Below are 26016 nucleotides of genomic sequence, written 5' to 3' on the forward strand. Positions count from 1 at the left end.
CCCAAATGCACCGAGCTGCTGCCACGTGATTGGCTGATTGGATATTTGCGTGTTCCTGGCTGGTTAGTTCATTTCCAGCTCATATATCTGCTTTATTTGTCATGCAGCAATGAGGAACCAGGCCTTACCTGGCCATGAATCTGCTTCTTACTTATCGTCCAATTATTTTAGAGCCTTTGAATGTCATTCCTAAACAGGTAATGGAATATTTATTACAATCCCCTTGAATGAAAGGTGAAAGTCTGCACTTCAGTCATTCAGTCACATCTCCACTGTGCACATACTCAGGGACCTGACTGTCTCTGTGTGTGCTCACTTTCGCCCCCTGGTGTCAGGCTAGCAGAGCCTTTCTCTAAAACCACGTGACTTCGGGGAAAAGGAGCGCCTTCATAGACTGAGCCGCAGAACTAAAGAGGAGAAGACAGTCAGTCCGCAGGCACCGCGGAGGAAACACGACCGAGGTAAACGAAACTTAAATCAACTTCCTTAATTTAACACCTTAGCGTCTATATTTGATTTTTTATAAATATAACATGCGGCGGTGGGAGGATGTTTGCAGCTGCTTTGTTGTTTCCAGACCAGACTCCATTTAAAAAAGACCTAAATTTAGAAAGTTTTTGTCTGTCTTTCTTTTCTTTTCTTTTTTAATGTGTGTCGACTCTGTTTAAAGACCCGGCTTGAACACGAGGCTTGAACTTGGCTTTTTACGCGAAAGCAAATCGACGTTTATTCATATTTTTACACATTTCTTATGTCTAATATTGGATGTTTTTGATGTGCCCAGAGTGAAACTGTGCTATTATTAAAAAATGTGAGGCGGGGTGGGTGTAAGAGGGCATGTCGGGGCAGTTGATCGTAGTTGTTTGTGTTGATGTTTTGCCGCTGACCCTGAAACTTTGCGGTGTTTTCAGCATTTTTAAAGAAGCAGCGATGGCAGCTGGGAGAATGCGCTCCACTCGCAGACTGCGCTCCTGGATCGTCGAGCAGGTGTGTGTGGCTGTGTATGTGTGTGTGTGCATGAGTGTGAGAGGGAGGCAGGGAGAGGGTAAGGACAAATGAAAGAGTGGGGTGGGGGGGAAGGGAAACGGGAAGAGAAAAAGGGTGATTGAGAGGTCACTAACAAACATATATTCATAACTATGGGGCTGAAAATGACACCAGCAAAAGTTTAACTTTTCTCTTGTTAGAAAAGCAGCTGCAATTGCATAATCTGCTTAAGCAAATTGTAGGTCAGCTGTGGAAAAATGCACTTTTCTGTTTCTACTATCATATAAATGTGTTATAGGTGCTTATTGCTACTTTTTATTTTTACAAAACAGTTTAAACCCTTGAAAATGAACTAAAGTCATAAACTGAATATCAGGAAATAGCTGATTTTGACTTTAGGCCACAAAATTCTGTGTATAGTGTAGAAGTGATATCAGCTGAAGTTGAGCTCAGCTGCACTTTCATCAAGTTTATATTTTTTTAGATTAGTTGGTTAAGAAATAAACAGATATTGCTCCAATTATGTGAATGTGTTCTGCTTTTTCTTGCTTTCTGACATATATAAGTGAAATCAGTGCAAGTGCAAACTTCACTGTTTTTTCTACAAAGACATGCAGAAGAGGTGGCTGGTTAGCAGCCCTGATTTATGTCTGCAGTTATTCAGCTTTAGGTGAAATTCAGGAAAACTATAAGCTTCTCTAACGTCGCTGTGTTTTTTGGTTTGTTTCAGGTCAGCAGTGGGAAATATCCGGGGCTGGTGTGGGATGACGAGGCCAAAACCATGTTCCGCATCCCCTGGAAGCACGCGGGGAAACAGGACTTCCGCAAAGACGAAGACGCCGCGATCTTCAAGGTAGCTCTTGAAATTCTCAAGATTTGCTTTAAATGCCACAAATCTTGTGTGCTTTAAATCTCTGAGATCGCCATCGCTGTCCTCCCCAGGCGTGGGCAGAGTTCAAGGGGAAGCTGACAGACGGGGGCCAGGACAACCCGGCCGCTTGGAAGACCCGTCTGCGCTGCGCCCTCAACAAGAGTCCTGAGTTTAAGGAGGTGATGGACCGAGCCCAGCTGGACATCTCAGAACCGTACAAGGTGTACCGCCTGGTCCCCATCAGCGAGCAAGGTGAGGCTTGACGTACCTACTCAGCATGCTCTGGCTAGGTCGTAGTACGACTTAGTTATACCTCAGCAGCAAAGCATTTGACTTACCTCAGACCTGATAACCTCGATGACAAAATCAGTCTCGTGGTCACACGAAGGTGGTTAAGTCAACCCAAAACTTCCCAGTGGGTCACATGAGGGCACAGGAGGCAGGACAGACATGTGACAGCAATTACAAAAACATACATGTGAAGACCAGGCGAGGCCCGAATGTGCAGTGTAAAGATGCTGAATTCAATAATGTAACCATGATATCTTCTGCCAGGGTAGAAATGGGACGTTTTTCTGTAAGAGCTCTGATAGTTGGTGTTCCCACTTCACTGGCTCAGATGTCTTCCATCTCAAGACATCTGTATTTCATTCAAAATAACTGCTGTTTAAGATTTATTAGCTCACAGTCTAACACGAGCAGCCCGGTTTCACTCCTGATGGCAGAACAATGCAGGCACACCAGCGCACAAGGACCCTTTGTGGCGGGAATTCAAAGCAGCACCATAAATTATACCCCTGCCTTGTTTTACGAAACCAAGGACAAAGTACAATATTTAAAAACTCTCAGTAGGTTTAAGACAATACAGCCCGAAAGCAATGAAGCAGGCTGGGAGTGTGCGTGAGAGAAAGAGTGTAGTGTTAAAAAGTCTTGTATATGTGCTTTAAAAGGTCAGTAAGACTGGAAAAGCTGGCAAAAATGTTGAATGTCAAAGTTCTTGGTATCCCTGCTTGATGATGAAGAATAGATCTAAACTACTCCTAAATCAATGTGAAGGTTTGGTGAAGGTATTTCTGTAGAGCATGTAAGATAGTTTTATAGTTTTTTCAGAATTGTTGAAAATTTTATACAAGATCAGCTAGCATGCAGCTTAGGCTCCTTGATTTAGTATAAACCTTGTGTATTTGATATAATCTCTGAGCCATCAGAGTCTTAAGAGTCTTAAGACTACAGACTCTCTACCTACACACAGGAAGTGGTGACCCTTTTTCAGAGAATTGTTAGGTCACTAAGTGGTGGGCGCCGGTATGCGTTGTTCTCTTATCTGGAGCATATGTTAGCATGGCACTGTGGCCCGGTAATGTTGGAGTCCCACAAATAAGAAGGTTGCAGTGAGATTGCAGATATGCAGATATGCAATCTCACTGCTTTGAAGTATCTGCAACCACTTGAGTCAGTGGGTGATGAAGTCAGTCTGCAATCAGTTTACAACTGAATGGGGTCAAGTTGGCATTTACACACAATATCTGTGTTATTGTGTGCAATTATTTCCTCTCTTGCAAAGAGTCATGTAACAAATAATTTGCCCTCATTGGTCCAGACTGACTCGGTCTGATTGCAGCACGTCTGTCTGTGTTTATACATTAAGACGGTGATCGCATGGAAAACCAGCTGTTCCACAGTGATTGCAGTCAGTTGGACTGTTTGTTTGGAGACAGGTTGCCTCCCACCAGGTGATCTGTGTAATCGCCTTGTTATCACAGTTATTAAAATCCCAGAGGTTAAGGTTATTGGAACCTCTGGTGAGCAGATGCCAGATGCAAAAAAATTCAGTGCAATCGCCTGGCAACCACTGATTTTTCCCAGCCACGATGTTCCTGTCCTATTTTCATTTAATGTAACTGAGCCAAAAAGACGTGACCCACCCTTATAAGAATGCACATCCAGGGTTAAACACAAAGTTAGCACGATGAGCCTCAACTCCTGCTACATAGTACCAGCCTGTGATGATCGTGGCAGGTAAACTGATATTTCAGTTGTAATGTAGGGCAGACCTGCACTCACTCACACAGTCACATGGTCAGCTTCCATCTGCCAGGTTGGATTTTTATCTCAAGATAATGAGCAACAGTCTTTGCGTCACTTTAACAGCCAAAAAATAAACTGACTTAATCCTGACCTCTCTGAGTCAGACTGGTGAACTCATTTAAAGCAGGTAGTTTGGGAATACTTGTAGCTCCTCGGGGTTCGTATTTAGTCATGATGGGGGTTAACCTACAAACCCATTCTGTTTGCAATACACTTTCACAACAGTCTGTTGCATTTAACGCAACAGTGGATGTTTGCCTGGCTGCCACTTAAAACTGTTCCAGTTATTGATTCAGAAGCAAAAACAGTTCACGTGCTTTGCCACGCCTGTGCATGCTCATTAAAGTGTAGGGTGAGATGAGCAACTGCAGGCCGGCGATGTCTCAAAATGCAGCAGCTCTTTTTCTGAGAAACAGAAACCTCAGGAAGCACATGACGACTGCGTCTGTCTCTTCAGGCTGCAGGCGCACAGATCCAGCGCGTTGATTGGTTGGTTACATCTCAGAGATCGTGTGAAGATTAAGGAAAGATGAACTAAAACTAGTTTCCTCTCACTTTTAGTAAATGCAGTTAGTCAGTTTCTTCTGCTCTTAATGTGGAGGAGCTTTGTAGCTTGTATTCTGAAAGCTACAGTTACTAACAGCTCTGCCATCAATTCTGCTTTTACAAAGACTTATTCTTTTCAGCTTTTCTTTATCATCATATCACCTCATAAATACTGGATTAAACTATTACTATTATACATGAACCGGTCAGAATATTAGGAACACCCAGAAGCCCACCATCACTAACTACAAACTCCATAATTAACGTGAACGAACTGAAAAATTGGATCTAAAAGTTTCCCACGGCTGATGGTAACGTGTTTACAGTTTTGCCCGACTGTTAGCAGGGCTGGCATCGCCGCTGCTGAAAGCTGATGCCGGGTTTATAGCTTAATAGCTCCTCTGTTTGAGAGAGTTGAATATTTAATCTGTCAGCAGGACGTCACAGACCATCAGAAATACTCTGATAAGTTTATCAGCGGAAGCCAGCGAACTTAATGTTAAATGTGCTGCAAAAACAGCCTTTCGTTTTCAGCTGGTTTTAGTTGCTCGTCCCTGCAAGACTTTTTTAAACTAGCAGAAAAAAATTAATATAATATAATTTTAAATGTCAGAATGAGTGACACCGAAGCAAACCTAAGCAAGAACTGAAGGAAGGGTAATCAAATGTATGTATATAGGTTTTCTTTGTTGTTGTGGTCGACATTGTTCTCCATTTTTAAAGGTTTGATTCACTAAAATAATTAGAATAACCTTTATTTACATCAGAGAAATGATTGTACACATATGACATATAAACGTGGTTTTAATCGGAGTGTTTATCTGCTGTGGGTGCTGGCCACAGTAGATGAACAGTAGATGAGAAAATGGAGGTTTAGCTGCGTTAGGTGTTGCAGAGTAAATGTTGCACAATGTACCTGCAGAAACGGGTGAACTTTCTTCTCTATTAGCGCACGGTTAGTCTGATCACCACTTCCACCTTTTCTGCAGCGTTAAGCCCTCTCGCTGTTTATTTCTCTCACACCTTTTTTTTTAAGTGGCTTTTGGACCCGCTGACTCTTGACCTATTTTCTGCTGCTTTGCCTGTTTAATGTCATAAAAGTGCCAAACAAATATGTTAAATGTAGGCCGAAGGGTATTTAAAGCTCTGCCGTGCCCTCTGCTCTCGTTGTGTTGCAGATGTTTGTCTGTTTCCAGGGAGAAATACCTGGATTCTAGTCTGGATTTATGACCATCTTTTCTTCTGATAATCTCCTGCACTTTGGTCTTTGCGTGAACTTTATCTGTTTTTAAGTTACTTTTTTTCAACTTTTCTTTACTTTAGATTTTATTTTAATCACTGGAAAGTCTTAAAAAGTAAACAAGACATGCAACACAATCAGTCACATGTTAAAACAGAGAAACAGACATTATTAAACACATTTTAATAAAAGCCTATAAATCAGAGACATGACAGAGATGGATGGAGAAGGAAAATACTTAGAAAGAAGTTCCTCTTTTAATCATTGCGTGTAGTTCTGCTGTGTCTTATCGTTTCTTTAAAAAAATGATAAATATATTTTAAAACATCTGCTTTTGATTTTAAGCCAAAAAAAATTATCAGTAACTTTCTTTCCAGATGTCTGACTTCTTTTATACAATTCATACTTGACCTTAAAGTTATTAGTTATATATTTTAACTGTTTAAACATGTCCTCTGCTGCTTAACCAGGTTCAGATTAGTTATTTTTACTTTCTTTAACCTTCATTTAATCAGCAAGTTAAAGCACTTTGAATTTACATCTGTTTTGTAAGATTGCTCCGGGTCAGGATAAGGTGCGTTAACTTCGCGTATTTCATTTTGATAGCAGGAGAAACTAGAGCATCGCTGTCAGAAACATGCAAATTCCACACAGTATCCGGCCACCGCGCTGCTAAATACTGATTCAGTTACTGCTATCAGGGCTGCTGCTCACAGATGTTTTCGATAAATGGTCAGTTTGTCAGTCGATAAACTGGTTGGTCCCTGAGATTTACAAAGTGGGTATCTCTGTTATTTGGGAGGTCTGCAATTTGATGCCTGGGTCCTCCAGGCTGCATGTCAAAGTCATCTGGGGTGATACACTCACACTTGATTCCTGAATTAGGCTTCAGTGGGCAATCTACGCGTAACCTGATGCACACTTTGATAGGAATGTAACCACGTGTCGGGTCGATGCAGCGAAGGATTAAGAGGCGTCTGAGGCATCAAAAAAAGCACTTGTGTGAAACGATGTAGTAGAAAGTTCTTCAGGCAGAACGGCACCAATCAATATACTGCACAGTCCTCAGGAAATATGTGAGATTTCCAAAATAAAAGCCCCCAGTTATTTATAGAGATTTATCATCATGCTTTAGGGCTGAGGTGTCAAACTCCAGCCCTCGAGAGCTACTGTCCTGCAGCTTTTAGATGCATCCTTACTGCAACACAGCTGAATCAATTGGTTGGATTACCTCTTCAGCCAACAAGTTTGGCAAAGGCCTGATAACAAGCCATTCGTTTGATTCTGGTGTGTCGGAACAAGGATGTGTCTGAAAGCTGCAGGACAGTAGCTCTCGAGGGCTGGAGTTGGAGACCCCTGCTGTAGGGTGCCAACCACATGTGGCAGCGCTCTCATATAAAGTGTCAATCACAGCCTTGCAGGATTTAGGCTAAATAACATTTTATGTTAAATGTGCATCCTGGCATTTAAGGAGGTGTACATTTTTTCTTCATTTTCATCTACAGAGCTACTAAAATAAGGCTTCTCCCTGTATTGGCTCTTCCTGCAGCCTGTTGTAGCCACAGTTATGTACATTATGCTCATGCATGCAATGACCGGAGCCAGTGATTCATAACTTAAGAGTAATCATTTGATCATTACACTTTTTCGCTTATAAAATCTCTAAATATTCACTTCACGGCACTAGGACCAGTGGAAAAACAAAGCCCGACATTTGGGAAGCTCAAACCATCGAACGCTTCCCCATCAATTAAGGTGGCACTCTGGTGAGATAGCATGGGGAAGTACTGACAAAAACACATTTAACTGATTTAAATGTCAGTAAATCCATCTGTTCTGTATTTTTTCTTCATTTTCTCAGCATGAGACTTTGTAAAACTAATTTCGTGGTGCGCTTAAAGGGCTGCAGAAGACCAGTGCGACTCACTTTGCATTATTGTCGTATTTTAAAGCTGCTATAAAAATAAACTGTCTGTGCATCACCATTCAGAGGTCAAAGTACAAACATGACGGAGCCTGACGGAGTTTATCTTTGGCTATTATTTTGGTAATTACATGGAAAATAGAATAAACATCTGCAGAGCTGTTTGTGTGCTAGTTCTAGTGAGGACATTTAATCAAAGACTTTTTATTTTGCCAAATGAGTCAAATTCTCGTGGAAGCAATGGGGCCGAAGAGCACTAAAACGACTCAAAAGTAAAAACAGCCGGTTGTTTTCAGCTGCTTCACGAGTGTTTCCTCTGTGTGCGTTTAGGTGTGGTGGTGCCTGAAAAGAAGAGCAGAGAAAAAGCCTCCAGGAGGTCGAAAAGGAGGAGAAGCGATTCAGACAGCGACGCCGCCAGTGATGACAAACAGATAAAGAGGGAAGAAGCCACGTCTCAGCTGGTGGGTTTATAGGATGTGGGGCGTATGCCGAGTCATTTTAGCCTCAATGTTTGCTCCGAGATAGGAGAGCATCTGATAGCATCTCGAAGCCCTGCAGTATCAAACGCTGTTTGCCATTTCTGTGTAGTTTGAATTATAGATGTTGGTGTAATGACTCCTTCCTGCCTGCTGGAGCTCAGCTAATCTGAGCATCTGAGAGGCAAATTAACAGTGACTTAAAAGCTGCGCAGCATAAACAACATAATTGAAGTGAACCGAACTGAAGTTCATAAATACTGATTACATTTTTTTTTGTCTGATTCTCAGTATGTCGAGGAAAGCCCGGTCCAGACGGAGGAGCCCACTCAGTGCCCCACCTTCATTCAGACGGACTGTGAGTTTAACTGTCTTTGTAATCTGATTACTTCTGATTACTTCTAATTACTTCTTCGTAATCGGGATTTTTTCATATGTATAGAGTTAGCGATGCGAGGAGTATCCTATGATTTGCCCTCACATTTGTTCTCTTTTCCATCTAAAAAGATCTAAAAGATCCATTTGAATCGTGATCTCTGGCTTCCTCAAATGTAAACAATGAGTTAATTCTCCATTTCACACAGTTGAAGGCTTCGCCTGTAGCCCACACAAATAGTATCTCAGAAACTTGTTTACACCACTGGAAAAAAGGTATTTTTTTGTCATTCGTAAATCAAAATTTTAGGTTATTGAGTCCACTCAATAACCTAAAATTTAGATTTTCGAATTTCAAGTTCTTTCCTCAGTTTCAAGTAATTTCATCAGTAGTTTGAGAGACATAACAACGTGAAACTTTGACTTACGAACGACAGAAATTGGTTTAAAGTTTTTTTTCACTGGTGGAAATAAGTTTCCATATTTCACACGTTAAGAAAACTTTGCTTTGAGTTTGACGGAGGATCTAAAAGTTAAGCCAAAGGGACAAATTTCCTTTCTGTCTGAGTCCGTGTTTTCCTGTGATCCTGTGAGGCTGCAGTCACAGTCTTTGCTTTGTAAAAATCATATTTGCACTTCGAGGACGAGCAGGTCTGTCGCTGCCTCTGAAATCAGGTCATGTCCGAGGAGAAATCTAATCGCTGACCTTGGGTCGGGCGATTTTATTTATACGCCACATGTAGCACGTATACAGGTGTCAGTGTGCTTAAAACTAAAAACATAAAATCCTGTGTAGGTCTGCTGTTCCTTAACCCTCTCAGGCTCAGATGAACTCTTTTGTTGCTAATGCACAACCAAGTCCTGCAGTGGTACTTCTGAGTAAAAAAACCTCATAAAATATGTGCGTGGGGTAATCAGGTTGTTAGTTTGTAACTGTTGCAAATCGGCAACGCCTGCCTCGAGAGGGTTAAGGCAGTAAAAACTAAACAAACTTTACAAAGAAGTAACATACAAGCCTACACACGCACATTGTGAAGCAAATGGATTACTGCAGTGTAACCTTGTGTTCTTATTTCATCATGTGTTTACATTTCAACTAACAAATCAAACTCACAGGCGACCAAAAGAAGCCGCTGATGTAACTGTTTTATGTCCCTTCAGCGGTCGATGAGATCAGGTTGGACGTGCGGATTGAGGAGAGTGTGACCGCTCCCGTAGGAGGTAATAAAGCATTTACAGCTGAGCAGGCTGTGATATGCTGGGTTCAGAGTCATGAACCCAGTCACGACCTGCTGTGAAAACACTGAGTGTTGTTGGCTCGAGAAGATAACGACTCCTCTGTCTCCATCTCTACAGCCCAGGACTCCTTCAGTGTGGCAGTTTACTATTTAGGACAGCAGGTGCTCAAACGTCAGATTCAGGGCACCGATGTGCGGATAATGTACCTGCCCTCTTCGCCTATTCCCCCCACGCCACTCGTCCTGAAAGCCAGGTTCCCACGCATCCCGCTACCCGAGCCGCCCTCCACGTTGCCGGCCGGTCCGGAGCTGCAGGCCCTCTTCACCCTGCTCCCCTTCATGGAGAAAGGGGTGGTGCTGACCTCCACTCCGCAGGGAGTTTACGGCAAGAGGTTCTGCCAGGGGCGGGTCTTCTGGACGGGGCCGCACACGACCATGCCGGACCTGCACAAGATGGAGAGGAACACAGAGCCGGTGCTCCTTTTCAATAAAGAAATCTTCAAGCAACGTAAGTCAGAAATGAGCGTGTTGATATTTGTTAACAGCCCTGCCAGATGCTGCAGAACAAATTATCACACAGATGTTATCACAGCAAGAGCTTGAATGTCTGCGCAGTGAAGCTAATATGTACTCTGCAGGAAAAAAAGAACTCACCAGGACTTTAATCAAAATCTGTCTTTAGAATTAGTGTTTATTAACTGAAGTATCACAGACTCATTGCCATCACTGTTTTATGAACTAAGTGTGTTTTTGCCACCAAAACATGGTTTGGCGCCAGTCTGCAGCTGTGATTGGATAATTGACGGGACATCCAGGATCATTTTGCTCTAATGCACTGCTGACATGGTTAGCTCACGATCGATAATAACACTGCTATCAAATTGCCTTATTTCGTGTTATTGGATAAAACCGTTGCCTGGTGCTTGTCTGGGCAGCAGTCTAACCAGAGATGCCCGCGTCCAGCTCTCCTTTGAGGAAATGCAGAAGCCTTTCAAACACAGCAGATGCACATAATCTCTGCAGCATGTCATCCTCCCAATTGGACACATGCCATACCCAGCAGCAGCTTTAGTCTGACTCCAGGAGAACACCGTTTACGTGTCTCCAACACACTTTGTTCTTAAACTAAGGGTGTTCAGGATCTTTTATTTTGAAAAGCTGCTAATTCAGTTCTGTGTTTGACTTGTCGCGTTCCTTACCTGCTCTGTGCAGCTTGACCTGACTACAGGAAAAAAATAAAAACATTTAAAAATAGTGCAGTTTTCAGCAACGTGAAGTGGAGAGCTGCTCCTGAACGGTGTTACAGGCTGGTACGTCACTGGGAATACGCGTCTCCCAAATAACTCAGATGAAGCCAGCGATAGGTGCGGGTAGGAATGCAGGTCGAGCAGTAAATAAGCTGCTTTCCCTTCATTCTCAGCTCTTTCTTTACCGTAGCAGGCAATCAATCCTCCCACACTTGGAAACACAATACGCATGTTCATTATACATCTGGCAGCGCTGTTTAAGACTGAAAAATCAATGTTAAGTGCATGTTATTTTTTAATTTTAGAGAGTTTTCATGATAATAAGGTCCAATCTTCAAAAAACTTTAGTCTTTGGTTGAAATTGTCCAACTGGAATTTTGATTTTAAATGTCATGAGCAAAGATTCAGTGTAGGGCTGTTTTTTGCCCTGAGCTGATAACTTACATGAAGCGCTAATAAACGCCCGCCCCTTCCCTCCTCAATCATCAGAGTTGGACTACTTCCGTACAAATGGCGGCGAGCCTCCCCAGTGTGGCTTCACCCTGTGTTTTGGAGAAGAGCTGAGTGACTCAGAGGACCCTTTCCAAAAGCTGATCATTGTTCAGGTAAACCACACACACTCAGCAGTATGTTTTTTCTGTGGTGGGGATTTTCCAGGGAATTTCAGGTAAACCACACACTGGATTATTGAAAACTGTAACTAGAGAAAAGTTTCCTTTCTTTGTCCTTTAATTGTCACCAGTATTCATTTTTCTACATGAGATTCTTTTAAATCACCCTTCAGGTGCTGGGATTGTTACTCACATGTGATTTTAGTGACACCTAACTTATTTATTCTTCTGTAACAACTTGTGCTTAACTGGTGCCCTCTTCCCTGCTCTCCTTTTTGTGATTCGTTAAAGTGGACTTGCACACTCCTCATCCAAAAGCTCAGGGTTCACACTGCTCTGAATGCCCCATTTTTGGCTCTTTGTGATGTCAGACAGGGGCTAGCCCTCATAACTGGTTATATCAGGCATAGAAACCCCCCCCCACATGCTGTTCAAACCTTCTGCTTGTGAGGGGAAGCCAATCAGCTGAAATGGAAGCGTTAAAAACAGTTCTAAAATTCATTTTTAGGGACCTTTAAATGTGGAGAAATCCGCAGCTCCAATACAGGAGATCTGAGTAACTAACAAAAACTACCTTCACTACTCTCTCCTCTACAGATTACTTTACGATGGGAACAACGGCAGGTCCAGAACGCTCAGTCCGTCTGATTTCAGTAAATGGTAAAAACTGCCTTTACTGCTCTTTCCTCTGCAGATCACTCTACCGTGGGAAGAACAGCAGGTACAGAACGCTCAGTCCATCTTTGAATCCATCACCATCCTCCAGTCTCTGGCCAGCCAGTCCCCGCTGGGAGAAATAACCCTGAACCTCGTCACGGTGCCTTCGCCAACCAACTAGAGCATCGGCTGCGGGACTTTCTAAGCACTTTGATGGGTGGCATTTGAAAAATAAGACACATTTCCCCCTTATTATAAATCCGACAGCTAGAAGGATTTTTTTCTTTTATTATTCTAATTAAGACAGATTATAATAAGATAACAAAACAGGAACCTGCAGTTATTTTCTGTGGTAATTGTTTTTTTTTTTTCATATTGCCCAAACACGTTGCACAGAAACGGATGCATAGCATTTAAGAGAAATAGGAAATCAAATGGTGAACTAATATAAAGGGGACCTATTCTGCTTTTCCTTATTTTTTGCCACAGTGGTCAAAACCCATATGAAAAAAGTTTGACAAACTCAGTTTCAAACAAGAGTAGATTTACCCAATACTGTCATATTACACACATAGTTTTGACCGTTAGCACAGAAACAGCCCTCACTGCAAACAGGAACCTGCAGCTCCTGTTTCCAGTGAGGGCTGTTTAAGAGGGGCAGCCAATCAGAAAAAAAGCTGGCTTGAAGAGGGAGGAGCATTTGGATAAGAGGGTGGAGTGACTAAAACCATAGCACAGACTTGTGCCTCACAACAAGCTGTATTCTTTATCAGACAATAGCATCAACAATGCTAAAAATGCTAAGAGAACAAAAGATCGCGTTTACAGGAGAAACTTTCCATTCAGACTAAAATACTTTTTGTCTCAGGCTGTTTTTATGCTTTCAGGTGGCGTAAAGCTGAGAATTTTAACACGGGGATTGACTCCCTTTTGTAACCAGCAGCCTCAAGTGGCCATTAAAGGAACTGCACCTTTTGACGCTGCTGCAAGACGTCCTGTAAAACAAATAGGACTTATTTTGAACTGTGAATCATGCAAAGCTCCCGGAGTAAAAACAGAGTTGGAAATAAGCATTAATAGGTCCCCTTTAATATCAGTTTTGGGGTGCACCTTCTTTTTCATTTTAGATATTAGTTAGTGTACTGGTAACACTACATGTAAGCCAACACTTGGAAGCTTTTTATATTCATCGTGCATCTCAGAATGTGATGTAAGCAGCATGCCGATCAGAGCTGAGCAATCATCTTCCTGTAAATTCCTCTCATTAACTATTGGGTCATTTTAGATATTATAAGTCTATTGTTTTGGTTAGGGATTGGGGGTGGAGCCATTTAGTACTGTAGACGCTGCTTAAGTTGTGTTGATGAAAATTGTTTATACCACAGGACTAGATAGAAGTTTCACTGTACAATCAAAGGGGAAAAAAGCATCATAATAGCCTGCAGTAGTTCAGTAGACTATTTTGTAAAGCACCTTTATCTTTACTATATTGCCGTCAAGTCTTTTCAGATCCAGTGCAGATGTGTCCTTTATACCATTAGGGTTTTGTAGTTAAAAACATTTTTTACAAATGTGTCTTAAATGGTCATCTTTTAATAGACAAAAACTGAAACTGGAGATGAGAAAGGAGGAGCGTGTCACCCTGGAGCAGGTCAGTCAGGAATATCACATTCAGCGCATTTACAGTGAGAAACTTTCCCGATTTACAGGACTGTGCGCTGTTAGACAGCTGCACCGTTGTATTCATTTTAAATGCCTGTTAACAGTTAAACTTTCAGCTTTTCTTTGGCGGTTTGTGAAGGACGAACAAAACACACATTTCAATACAAAAGTTCTGCAGTGAACACAGGGAGGAGAAGCTCTGAATATTTGGCTTATTGAGAGTGTAAGGCAGCCTCAGTTTGACACGTTGTAAGGCAGGTTTCCCAAACTTGCAACACATTGTTCCTCTTTCCTGAAGTTAAAATGATTTAGAAGAAATTTCCTCTAGACTCATGTTATTTTTGTAGCACCTGCTGCAGAAGCTTGGCAGGTATTTGCTGAACAGCAAATAACAAGAACAGCTGCAAAAACACGCTTTAATTGAGGATTTAAGGTAACAACACAGAATAAAGACACTAAACAGTATAAACTTTGACAGGGAGTTTATTTGAATGGTCAACTGTTATATTTGTAATGTCACAACTCTATTTAACCAGTTCTTGTGCCCACACGAGGCATTGAAGTCATAACAAACACATCTGCACGGTGTTAAAGGGTGGATGTACCCCCCTCCCCGCCCCCATTTTATTTTTAATATATTACTTTAAGTCTTCCCAAAGTCAAAACCACAAACTTGAGAGTTCCTTTTAAATCAAACCTAATGAAAAACAAATATTTTGAGCTTCATCTAGCTTGGTATTTACTGCAGGATTTTAGTATTGTAAGGCATTTTTGTCCTTTTGTCCATCCTGTTTCATGTATAGTTTGCTGGAATCATACTAATGCATAAACTAAGGGAAAGAGGGGGAACATATCTATATGTTGTAGTAGTGTTAGAGGAGGACTTCAAGGTGGAAGTGTCCTTTAAATGAGCAGGGTATTGGGATGGACCACAAGGCACACTCTGGGGTGGGCGGGAAACTAGTGAGATGTAAATATTGTTATTTATGCATATATGTTCTTGTTCACTCGGAAAAAAATAAACGTCTCCTTAAACTCGGTGTCGAGTGTGCGTTGTTCTGTAAAAATCACATTTGTGCAGAAAAAGTGATGCTACTCTTCAGTCTAGATGTTTCCGTTGGCCGGCGAGGCGAGCTCCTCTATCTTGGTGTTAAGTTTCTGATTGGTCCAGTCTTTTGTGATGTCGTCCAGGTGGCTGTCAAAATCCACCAATAGCGTGTGATCACCTGACTCCATCATCTGGCTCGCTATGGCCCGAGTCTCCTCCCACTGTCTCAGCATTATCCTGAACAGGACAGAGGAAAAAAGGAACAGGTGAGTGTAGTTTTCAGACAGAATTCAGGCGCAAAAATAAAAAACAGACGTGCTGCTCAGCTTTCACAGCGTGTCCCACATAAACGTGCAGTTTGCTGGGATATGGTCATTCATGCTCTTACGTGTGTTTGTCTTTGAGTATCCATCTTGAGTCTTTGCGCTCGTACAACACGATGGGAGGAACCCGATAGTCTGGAGACATCTTACTGCCATCGAGCTGTAAGGAAAAAAAAAAAATCATCCTGAACTACTTTATTAAACAGACAGCACAGCTAAGCTTAACTTATTTCTGAAAGCCTGCTTACCAGCAATAGAAATATGTCCAGGTTAAACCAGCAGGTAAGAGACAGCCGATAAAACAATTTTACTTCTGTTTTTCTTACCATTAATAAAACTGGATTGTCAAACTGCTCTGCAATCTTATCGGCGACCTTCAGCGCACACGGTGTCGGGCTGCCGAGCAGAAAACATAAAAACATGTTAAACAGAAATTCCTGAGACCACACGCCTCCGCCAAAGCCGCAAAGTTACAGAAGGATGGCATATTTTTCTTGAGAATATCATTTTGATATGTGTGAAGATCCAGTTTATTCATTCCAAAGCTAACTTTACTGCTTGAAAACTGACAAAAGGTAACCCTTTAATCTCTTTTCTGAACAGAGAGGTTTCAGATTTTTTTAAATTTTAACTAAAATGTCTTTTTACATCTTGTTTTAGTTTTTATTTAATAACCTTTTCATGCTGGTTTTCCCATCTAGACAGATGTGCTGAGCTGTAAAGTGTTACTGCATGAGGTACGAAAGGCTAAATGTGCAGCTTTGCCGCATCTCAAAACAAAAAACAGGGTTCAAATGAAAACCTCTTTAGTGACACGAAGCTCTGGAAACCCACTTGTTATCAGACACGCAGGCGTTGGCTTGGTAATATCCCACTATCCTCTGCTGAGTCTGTGAACACCAAACATCCACCTGGAAGGAGGAGAGCACCCACCGCCACTTTTAAACTTCATTTAATGCTGATGCAAGTTATAAATTCTTAATAACTTGGTAGCTTGGTCCAGAATATCTGACTGCAGGGTTTTATGCCTTCACAATAAACAATCACGAGGAGTCTTTAAGGTCTTCTCCGGGATCAGAGCTCCAGACTGTGGTGCTATTAAACAAAATTGTGAGGGCAGAAAAACACCTGTGAGCACCTGTGTAAGGGCCAGCTGGGTGATAGGAGCCAGGGGCAGGTGGGAGTGGAGCAGCGGGACACAGTCAGTCACGCAAACAGCGCCACCTGTCGGGCTGGACGACAACAGCAGGCCATTGATGCTACAGCGCGGAAAGAGGCAGGCGTGCAGGTACATCTTCACGTAAGCGCGACAGGACAGCTCCACCTCACCCATGGTGTCCGCTGCGGGGAGATAAGAGCACAGAAGCACTGAAAACTTGCCTCAGAGGACCGAGGCTAGCGGGAGAAGCACTGATGAGACACATAACAAAGGGCTGCCGTTAATAATGTCGCTGAATTTATCGAAGATCAGAAGGAAAAACGTCCGCAAGTGGCTTGTTGCTCAATGAGCTGCCAACCGGCCACACTGTGAATGAGCATTAGCATCCAAGCTAACCAAGCAGAGAATTTAATTCCGCCTTACCTGAATGGGAATATCAGTAAACACCAAAATCTACAGCTTCAAACTGGAAATATCAAATTAAGCTTTGCACGCAACTGTTGACACGAGCTTTTAAAAAAACAGACCCAATTCACTTGACAGATACATGAAGAGCGTCTGAACGGCAGCTTTTGGTCCCGCCTACACGTCTTAAATGTAATTACCTGATTGGCTAAGAGATAAAGGCTTTGTAATGCGGTTCGAGATAAAAGATGCCAATCATTTCGTCAGGAGTTCAACGTAAACACGACTATGTGTACGCTTTACGGTAGTGCGCCCTCTACTGAAGAGGATGACCGAGGGGATAAAAAAAAATAGGTGTGTGTGTGTGTAAAGAAAAGTAAAGCTATATCAAGTATAAAATATACATGACTTAATTTGTGTGACTGACTTCTTTTGCACTGACAGAACTGCACCTCTATTTAGTCTAATAAAACTACTTTGTTATTGTAGTTTCATTGCTACAATGACAAAGATTCTGGTTCTGAGAAAACAAAACATAAAACAAACCCACTCTGAAAACTCAAATTTGAATTAAATATTTTAAATAAATGTTACATTCATAACCCAGCCTTTCCCTGTCAACGATGGCTTCTTGACAGATGCTCTTCCACTGAGACTATTTGTGATAAGGTTTTATTGAACAGTGGATCAAGTCAAAGGCCAGATGCTGGCTAGTAGCTCTTTAGGAATCACCTTCACTTGTCAAACTGTTTTGAACAAAAATATGAACAAGTTGTGTTTTGCAAATTATGCTGGTAAAGTATCTAAAGATGAATGTAAAATGGGTTCTTTGCCAAACTACCAGTGTCCAAAAAAGAAAAAAAGAAAAAAAGAAAACATTGCTCAGCATGTGTGTATATTTGTATATTTTCAAGTAACTTTCAAGTGGCTTCAGATTTTCTTATGATTGTATGGCTAGATAAAATGCAAGACAGAACTAGAGAAGTTCTTAGATACAAATTTCAGCATATCTCCCAGAAGTGCAGAGTGTACAAATGTTTGAGTGAGAATCCATTTTCTTCAGTCTCTTATCCAACTAATAGAGTAAGTAAGTAAAACTTTATTTATATAGCACCTTTCAAGATAAAAATCACAAAGTGCTTCACAGAAGCTAAAACCTAAAAATAAAAATCAACCAAAAGCAAGTTTAAAAAGATGGGTTTTTAGCAGTTTTTTTTTTTTTTTTTTAAAGCGACCACTGAGTCCACAGATCTCAGGCTCAAAGGGAGAGAGTTCCACAATCTGGGGGCCACAGTTCCAAAAGCTTTGTCGCCTTTTGTTTTCAGCCTCGTGTGTTGGACAGCAAGCAAGCCCTGGTCACATGACCTCAGGGACCTGCTGGGAATGTATGGATGTAAAAGTTCACTTATATATGTTGGTGCTTGTCCATGCAGAGCCCTGAAAGTCAAGGTCAAAACCTTAAACTGGATTCTGAATTCAACGGGGAGCCAGTGCAGCTGAATCAGCAGGGGTGTGACATGGGAAAACTTGGAGGACTTGGTCAGAAGCTTTGCAGCGGCGTTCTGAACAACTTGTAGACGCTCCAAAGAGGCTTTACATAAACAAGTAAACAAAGAATTACAATAATCCAGACGAGATGAAACAAATGCATGAATGACAATTTCTAATTCGGAGCGCGATACAATGGGACTCAGCTTAGCAATGTTTCTCAAATGATAAAAACAGGAGCGAACCAAAGATTTTACATGGGCATCCAAAGTCAGAGCTGAGTCAATACTAACACCAAGGCTCCTGATAGACTGTTTTGCAAATGTAGCAAGTGGACCCAAGTTTTCCATAACACTAGGTACAAAATTTTTAGGAGCACAAACAAGAACTTCAGTCTTCTCCTCATTTAGTTGAAGAAAGTTTCCAGCCATCCAACATCTAATGGAGTCTATGCACTTGTGCAAAATCTGTAGCTTGGAAACATCATGGGGCTTAAAGGAGATATATAACTGAATATCATCTGCATAGCAGTGATACGAAATGTCCTTAAAAGTGCTCAATAAGTGTTGAAGAGGAAGTAAATACAGTAAGAACAATAAAGGCCCCAAAACTGAACCTTGTGGCACACCATAGGCAAGAAAAGTAGAAGAGGAACTGTACTTCGAGGTAGCCACAGAAAAGGATCGTTCATGCAAATAGGATTCAAACCAGTCCAAAGCAGCCCCTGATATACCCACCAAACCTCTCAGCCTATCTAGCAGAATATGATGGTCCACAGTATCAAAGGCGGAGGTCAGGTCCAACATCAACAGAACGGAGCATTCTCCTGCATCACATCTCATCAAAATGTCGTTGGAGACTCTAAGAAGTGTAGTTTCAGTAGAGTGAGCTCTACGAAAGCCAGATTGGAATTTATCCAGAATGCTGTATTCATCTAGAACAGCTATAAGCTGCTTAGCCACAACCTTTTCTAAAATCTTAGAAATGAACGGTAATTTTGAAATCGGTCTGTAGCTACTGAGAAGAGAAGCATCAAGCTTAGGTTTTTTAACAGTGGGTGAATAACAGCATTCTTACAATAAACAGGGACCTGACCTGTTTATTGTAAGAAACCCTAACTTTATCAGTAAAGAGGTATCGGTACAAGATGTAACTTATGTTTGTCCTTTCTAAAGTACTTAACTCAATAGGAATTCAAGTTATGTTTAAACAGCCTGTGTGTCAATACATTTAGGTAGAAACCTCACAGCAAGTTCACTGCAGTGCAGCTAGCATGTGTGTTATTTCTAAAAACAGATTAAGTGGCAGGAAGGCAGAAAGTACTTTTTATATTAATTTAATGTGACAAGTTCAGATGACAGTGGTTCAAATGCAAAAAACTAAGCATCTTCGGTGTTGCAGTGAGAATACAGGGATTAAAAATAATCTGCAAATTTTAATCACACACCCATCTTTGTCCAGTGCTCTTTCAGATTTGGTTAGTATTTAGGCTGTACCTGGAAAGCAGACACCAGCAGCTTTGCAGCTTGAGCAAAAACTGGGAGATTGCAGTAGCTTCTTGGGCGCGTGCTGCCTCCCTATAGTTACATTTTAAATGTTTGGCTGCTTTATGGGGAAATTGGGCACCTGGTCCTACTTACCCCACCAAGCTTATACTAAACAGGTGCACTAATTTAAGACCTTTATACATTTAAATAAGTTCTACAAACCAGTAACCACAATCATAAAATAGAGAAAATCTTAAAGAGACTGGATGTGGGTACCATGAATCCCCATGTGTCACAACAGTTATGATGCAACATTCATTTCTCAAAGAATGCAGAGACTTGTTTGGTATCAGCTTTTCACCATTTACCAAAGAATTTCTACAAGTCTGGGAAAAGCACTGGTGTGTTGGTTGATGTGGATTATTTTTTGCACAGGCTTAACAAAAAAACAAACAAAAAACCAAAAACAAAACGCATGAGCTAAATCAGACCTCAAGACTCCTGTTTAAAACATTCAAAGGTGCTCAGAAACTTGGCATCAAACGGATCAGCACATACAAAACATTTAGTAGTCAAGAGTATAAAGCACAAACTAAATGTTCATTTGAAAGGTCAGTCCAGTAGTCCAGCAGGTTCCACACTGCAGTTCCTAAAATAAAAGGCATAGATTTAATGTAGTGTTTGAAACTTGCCCTGCTCCCCTCAACAAGGATGATGTGCCTGAAAGAAACCCACAATAAATTCATTGATTTTGCGCATTTTGTTTTCTGATGTGCCAGTGTGGGTGGCTTACCGACATGAAGCTATGAAATGTTGGTATCTGATCTGCAGGGGGTGCTGAAGCTTCTTGGCCTGGTACAGTGGCACCTTGGGACTGTAGCTTGGCAATCGGGATTGGTAGTGTGACATGAAAGGCTGGTAGCGTGGCTGCTTGGCCTGGAGCTGGTAGAGTGGCCGTTTGGGCCATTGGGCTTCCAGAAGCTGCTTGAATTGGTAATATGTCTGCTGAGGCATGGGCTGAGGCTGAGGGTACAGGGGCAGAACGGCAGCCTGCTGGGGCACCTGCAGATGGAGGTACAGGGGTGGGAAGACTGCCTGCTGGTGCACCTGTGAATGGGGGTGCAGGGATGGAAAGACAGCTTGCTGGGGAACCTGTGGATGGGGGTGCTGGGACAGAAAGGCAGTCTGCTGGGAAACCTGTGGATGGGGGTGCTGGGACAGAAAGGCAGTCTTCTGGGGAACCTGTGGATGGGGGTGCTGGGGCAGAAAGGCAGGGCCCTGTGGTGGCTGAAGATGCAGGGGTGGGAAAGCCTTCTGCTGCGTTGCCAGAGGCAGAGAGTGTGAATGCAAACCAGTCTGCTGGAGAACCTGTGGATGGTGGTGCTGGTGCAGAAAGGCAGTCTTCTGGGGAACCTGTGGATGGGGGTGCTGGGGCAGAAAGGCAGGGCCCTGTGGTGGCTGAAGATGCAGGGGTGGGAAAGCCTTCTGCTGCGTTGCCAGAAGCAGAGAGTGTGAATGCAAACCAGTCTGCTGGGGAACCTGATGTGGATGATGTGGACGTAAACCAGTCTGCTGCTTCAACTTAGGGAGACTTGGTGGATGGTGTGGATGCAAATGAGACTGCTGGGTCACCTGAGAGAGACTGGGTGGATGCAAACCAGTGTGCATTGTCACCTGAGATAGACTGGGTGGATGCAAACCAGTGTGCATTGTCACCTGAGATAGACTGGGTGGATGCAAACCAGTGTGCATTGTCACCTGAGATGGAGTGGGTAGATGGTGTGGATGTAAACCAGTCTGCTGGCTCTGCTGAGGCACACTGGGTGGATGCAAAACAGCCTGCTGGCTCACCTGAGGCACACTGGGTGGATGCAAAACAGCCTGCTGGCTCACCTGAGGCACACTGGGTGGATGCAAAACAGCCTGCTGGCTCACCTGAGGCACACTGGGTGGATGCAAAACAGCCTGCTTGCTCTCCTTAGGCACACTGGGTGGATGCAAAACTGTCTGCTTGCTCTCCTTAGGCACACTGGGTGGATGCAAAACTGTCTGCTGGCTCACCTGAGGCACACTGGGTGGATGCAAAACTGTCTGCTTGCTCTCCTTAGGCACACTGGGTGGATGCAAAACTGTCTGCTTGCTCTCCTTAGGCACACTGGGTGGATGCAAAACTGTCTGCTTGCTCTCCTTAGGCAAACTGGGTGGATGCAAAACAGCCTGCTGGCTCACCTGAGGCACACTGGGTGGATGCAAAACTGTCTGCTTGCTCTCCTTAGGCACACTGGGTGGATGCAAAACTGTCTGCTGGCTCACCTGAGGCACACTAGGTGGATGCAAAACAGCCTGCTGGCTCACCTGAGGCACACTGGGTGGATGCAAAACAGCCTGCTGGCTTACCTGAGGCACACTGGGTGGATGCAAAACGGTCTGCTTGCTCTCCTGAGGCACACTGGGTGGATGCAAAACTGTCTGCTTGCTCTCCTTAGGCAAACTGGGTGGATGCAAAACTGTCTGCTGGCTCTCCTGAGGCACACTGGGTGGATGCAAAACTGTCTGCTGGCTCTCCTGAGGCACACTGGGTGGATGCAAAACAGTCTGCTTGCTCTCCTGAGGCACACTGGGTGGATGCAAAACGGTCTGCTTGCTCTCCTGAGGCACACTGGGTGGATGCAAAACGGTCTGCTTGCTTTCCTGAGGCACACTGGGTGGATGCAAAACTGTCTGCTTGCTCTCCTTAGGCACACTGGGTGGATGCAAAACAGTCTGCTTGCTTTCCCGAGGCACACTGGGTGGATGCAAAACTGTCTGCTTGCTCTCCTTAGGCACACTGGGTGGATGCACCTGAGGCTGATGCAGTGCTGGCTTACCAACATGCTCTGACAACTCTGGCTTTTGGGGCTGCTTTACCTGGCAGCTCAGGGTTGGGCAAGGCCGGCAGGCAGACTGCTCCTTGTGCGGGCAGGGCCGGCAGCTAGGCCCCTGGGGTGGACAGGGTCGGCATGAAGGCTGCTTATTGGGTAGGCAGGAAGTTTTTAGTTGTTGTTGGGGCACCTGTGACTGCTTGGGTTTGCGCTGACGTGGTTGAGATGCCCGTAGATTTGGTAGGGGCCGAACATCAGGCTTTGGTTCTTTGGACACAGAGCCATTCTGTTTTAGGGTTTCAGATTCAGGGTGATACTGGTTAGTGGAGGACATAGTTGTGTTGTGGCTTTTTGCATTCAAGGGTGAGGTATGATTTCCAAATGTCTCACTACCATGCAAAGTGTCATTCCCAGAGTTAAGACTACTTAAATCCAATCGATCATCTGCAACAGGCACCTTCTGATCTGCATGATTTTCAAAAGGGACAGTGTTATAGGCTTTTAAGCAAAAATTTAAGTCTACAAAATGCAATGGTGTGTTTGCTTACCATTTGCTTGAGGTCCTCCCACAACTAACAAAAACAGCATCCACCATCTAGACAAAATACCAAAATGACTCTAAGCTTTAATAACACAACTTAAGAGATGGTTTGATACAGATATTAGTAAAAACTAGTGATGGGTCCAGAAACACTCACGCACCGACGCATGTATCAAGCTCCACTAGCGATGCCTTGCCGTGCGTCGCTTTAAGAAAAAGTCACGTGATCGATACAGCTGCTGTATCGCTCATTGCCAACGCGCCAAACTGTGTTTAAAAGGTACCGCATCCGCATCTGCCAACGGAATGAGTCCCCACCAAAAAAACAAAACAAAACACAAAATTACTCTCGCAAAGATTAAAAATAATAATAATAATAATAATACACATCTCTCCATAACACAATGGAGCCCGAAAGAAAAAGAAATGTTTCTGCTGTGTGGAATCATTTTGATCTTTTAACTGCAAATAAGGTAATAGTTTGTCTGTCTTTGTTTCAGTGTAATCTATCAGAATAGAGAAAAAAAAAAAACAGCCATGTGACTTGAAGTGTAAATTATTCATTTCATTTTATGCAGGTTAAATGTCGCATCTGTTCTGCGGAGGATAAACCTATTTTTCTGAATAGAAATTTATAATAAACTGAGTCAAATGGGTAATATTACATTCACAATACTTTCATTTTAATTTTCACTTAATGTCATTCATAATATCAGAATCAGAATCAGAATACTTTATTGATCCCTGGGGGAAATTATTTATATATTAATATATTTTAAAGATGTCTACAATATTTGCAATATAGAAGATATAAAATGATTCCATGGAAAGTACAATACCTTACAGTGTATACAGTGCATATAAGTATGACTAGGTCATTGAATCAGTGTCTGTTGTGAGTCTCAAGTAAGTTGCCTGCAATGATATTTAAGGTCCAGCAGGTGTCAGTATGGAGCAAAACAGTCGACACAGTGTCGATACAGTTTGGGGAATGTGCTGAAACGCTTCACGAGGCCTCATCTACCCATCACTAGTAAAAACAGTTTTAAAAGCTTACCTTAATAAAAAACTCATGGTCTCAGCTGCAGGAAGCAGCAAACTCTGCCACTTCTCTCAGCTGCTACCAAATCAAGAAGCTGAAAAACACAGCAAGGCCAGTGCAGCCCTTTTAAAAAATTTTCCTCTCTGTCATGGGTGGTTAATTGGACTCAGGTGTGATTGTTTGTATGCAGGTGTAGCTAATTAGGAAACACTGTGGCCAACAGTAATGTTTTAATCTTCTTCATTATTCAACATTTGCACATAAATAAGTGACATATTATTCAGTACTTTTAAAAGTTTTCGGCAAAATTATCCACGCCCACTGCTGCACTATGAAGTCTGGGATATTTTGGGCCACGAAGTCTACGCCGTCACATCCTTAAAATTCAGGGAAATCAAGGACGCATTTGTGGCTGCATTTCGAGCAGCCTTTGAATTGGGACAGCCTCGCTGTCGCTGTGACGTAATCGGCCTTAAAATGCGGCCTTTTAGGCTGCAGACCCTGAATTAGGATACAGCCATATTCTACTGTTTTACATGGTGCTGTATGCAATACATTTGTTTTTTTTGTAAAGCATAATAGGTCAGGCTGGGCCAGTTCCTATGTATTTAACAGTTCTATCACTGATACTTTATTCTGTTTATTTATAGTCAATTACTAGTTTTTGGTCACTATTATTCTGGTATTTATTGTTATAAACTGTGTTTTAACTAGTTCTTGTTGTTTGGGGGCCCTTAAAAATGAATTATTTCTTGACCTATCTGAATCAGCTGTCTTAGGAACAGTTCTGTTTACGTTATATGTGCTTGCTTTAGGCAGTATTATTAGGATGCATAGTATACATTTTCACTGCTCTGCAGATGACACCCAATTTTATCTAGAAGCCAGATAACGCAAACCATTTAGATAAGCTGTAGGTATGTCTTAAAGACAAAGACGTCAATCACGTCTAACTTTCTGCTTCTTAATTCAGATAAAACTGAGGTTATTGTATTCTGTCCTGAAAATCTTAGAAATATGGTATCTAACCAGATTCTTACTCTGGATGGCATTACCTTGGCCTCCAGTAACACTGTGAGGAACCTTGGAGTGAAGTTTGACCAGGACATGTCCTTCAATGCACATATTAAACAATTATGACTGCTTTCTTCCATTTGCACAACATCTCTAAAGTTAAAACTGTCCCATCTCAGAGTGACACTGAAAAACTAGTTCGTGCATTTATTACTTCTGGGGTGGACTACTGAAATTTATTATTATCAGGATGTAAGAAAAAACAAAAATCTCCCTTAAAAGCCTTCAGTTTATCCAAAACCCACAGCAAGAGCACTGATACGGTCTAGAAAGATCAAATTTCTCTTCCTTGCCTCGCTGTTAATCGAATTTAAAATCCTGCTCCTCTCATACAAGGTCTTGAATAATCAGCCCCCCCATCTTATCTTAAAGACCTTATAGTACTGCATCACCCCAATAGAGCACGTGTGTGATTCCCACTATCAGTGAGCTTCTATCCTCAGGCCAAGTCCTACGACCTTATGTCCCATTCCAGAACTTTCACTGTCATATTTGATTTGTTATATCAAACGCTGCTACACCGTTTGTTTATATTACCCTGCTCGCTGTTGTACATTACACTGGTCACTCTACTTGCATTGCTCTGTCAATAAATTGCCATTCTAATAAGGCAGAAAGCACTTTAACATTCCATTTGCACAATGTACATTTCCAGAGTTTAACCTT

General features: G+C 42.4%; 3 protein-coding genes across 9 annotated transcripts; 1 reads left to right on the plus strand and 2 right to left on the minus strand.

Moving 5' to 3' along the window:
• Positions 1 to 354: 354 nt before the first annotated feature.
• On the plus strand, positions 355 to 14962 carry irf9 (interferon regulatory factor 9). Of its 2 annotated transcripts, none has more exons than XM_004551787.4 (10): positions 355 to 461; positions 912 to 987; positions 1718 to 1840; positions 1930 to 2110; positions 7987 to 8117; positions 8424 to 8490; positions 9669 to 9728; positions 9864 to 10253; positions 11482 to 11597; positions 12298 to 14962. In XM_004551787.4, the coding sequence occupies exons 2-10, from the start codon at positions 931 to 933 to the stop codon at positions 12439 to 12441; spliced, it is 1269 nt and encodes a 422-aa protein (XP_004551844.2). In that variant the 5' UTR covers positions 355 to 461; positions 912 to 930; the 3' UTR covers positions 12442 to 14962. The 2 variants fall into 2 exon arrangements, with proteins under 2 accessions (XP_004551844.2, XP_076744438.1); XM_076888323.1 differs by having other exon boundaries at positions 12201 to 12319.
• Positions 14388 to 17051, minus strand: emc9 (ER membrane protein complex subunit 9). Its single transcript, XM_004551788.5, has 6 exons — positions 16876 to 17051; positions 16432 to 16634; positions 16128 to 16204; positions 15620 to 15689; positions 15359 to 15453; positions 14388 to 15207 (listed from the first exon to the last, which is right to left on the minus strand). The coding sequence occupies exons 2-6, from the start codon at positions 16624 to 16626 to the stop codon at positions 15027 to 15029; spliced, it is 618 nt and encodes a 205-aa protein (XP_004551845.2). The 5' UTR covers positions 16627 to 16634; positions 16876 to 17051; the 3' UTR covers positions 14388 to 15026.
• A 2614-nt stretch (positions 17052 to 19665) lies between these two features.
• Positions 19666 to 24436, minus strand: LOC101471185 (uncharacterized). Of its 6 annotated transcripts, XM_076888328.1 has the most exons (6): positions 24292 to 24436; positions 23396 to 23529; positions 23242 to 23288; positions 23087 to 23158; positions 20626 to 22979; positions 19666 to 20481 (listed from the first exon to the last, which is right to left on the minus strand). In XM_076888328.1, exons 4-6 carry the CDS (start codon positions 23099 to 23101, stop codon positions 20445 to 20447), a joined length of 2406 nt encoding a protein of 801 aa, XP_076744443.1. In that variant the 5' UTR covers positions 23102 to 23158; positions 23242 to 23288; positions 23396 to 23529; positions 24292 to 24436; the 3' UTR covers positions 19666 to 20444. The 6 variants fall into 6 exon arrangements, with proteins under 6 accessions (XP_076744443.1, XP_076744439.1, XP_076744441.1 ...); XM_076888324.1 differs by having other exon boundaries at positions 20626 to 23158; XM_076888326.1 differs by lacking the exon at positions 23396 to 23529 and having other exon boundaries at positions 20626 to 21029; positions 21246 to 23158; positions 24292 to 24435.
• Between the last annotated feature and the right edge of the window lie 1580 nt (positions 24437 to 26016).

Source organism: Maylandia zebra, linkage group LG9 (genome assembly GCF_041146795.1).
Source record: "Maylandia zebra isolate NMK-2024a linkage group LG9, Mzebra_GT3a, whole genome shotgun sequence".
In the NCBI taxonomy this organism is placed as follows: domain Eukaryota; kingdom Metazoa; phylum Chordata; class Actinopteri; order Cichliformes; family Cichlidae; genus Maylandia; species Maylandia zebra.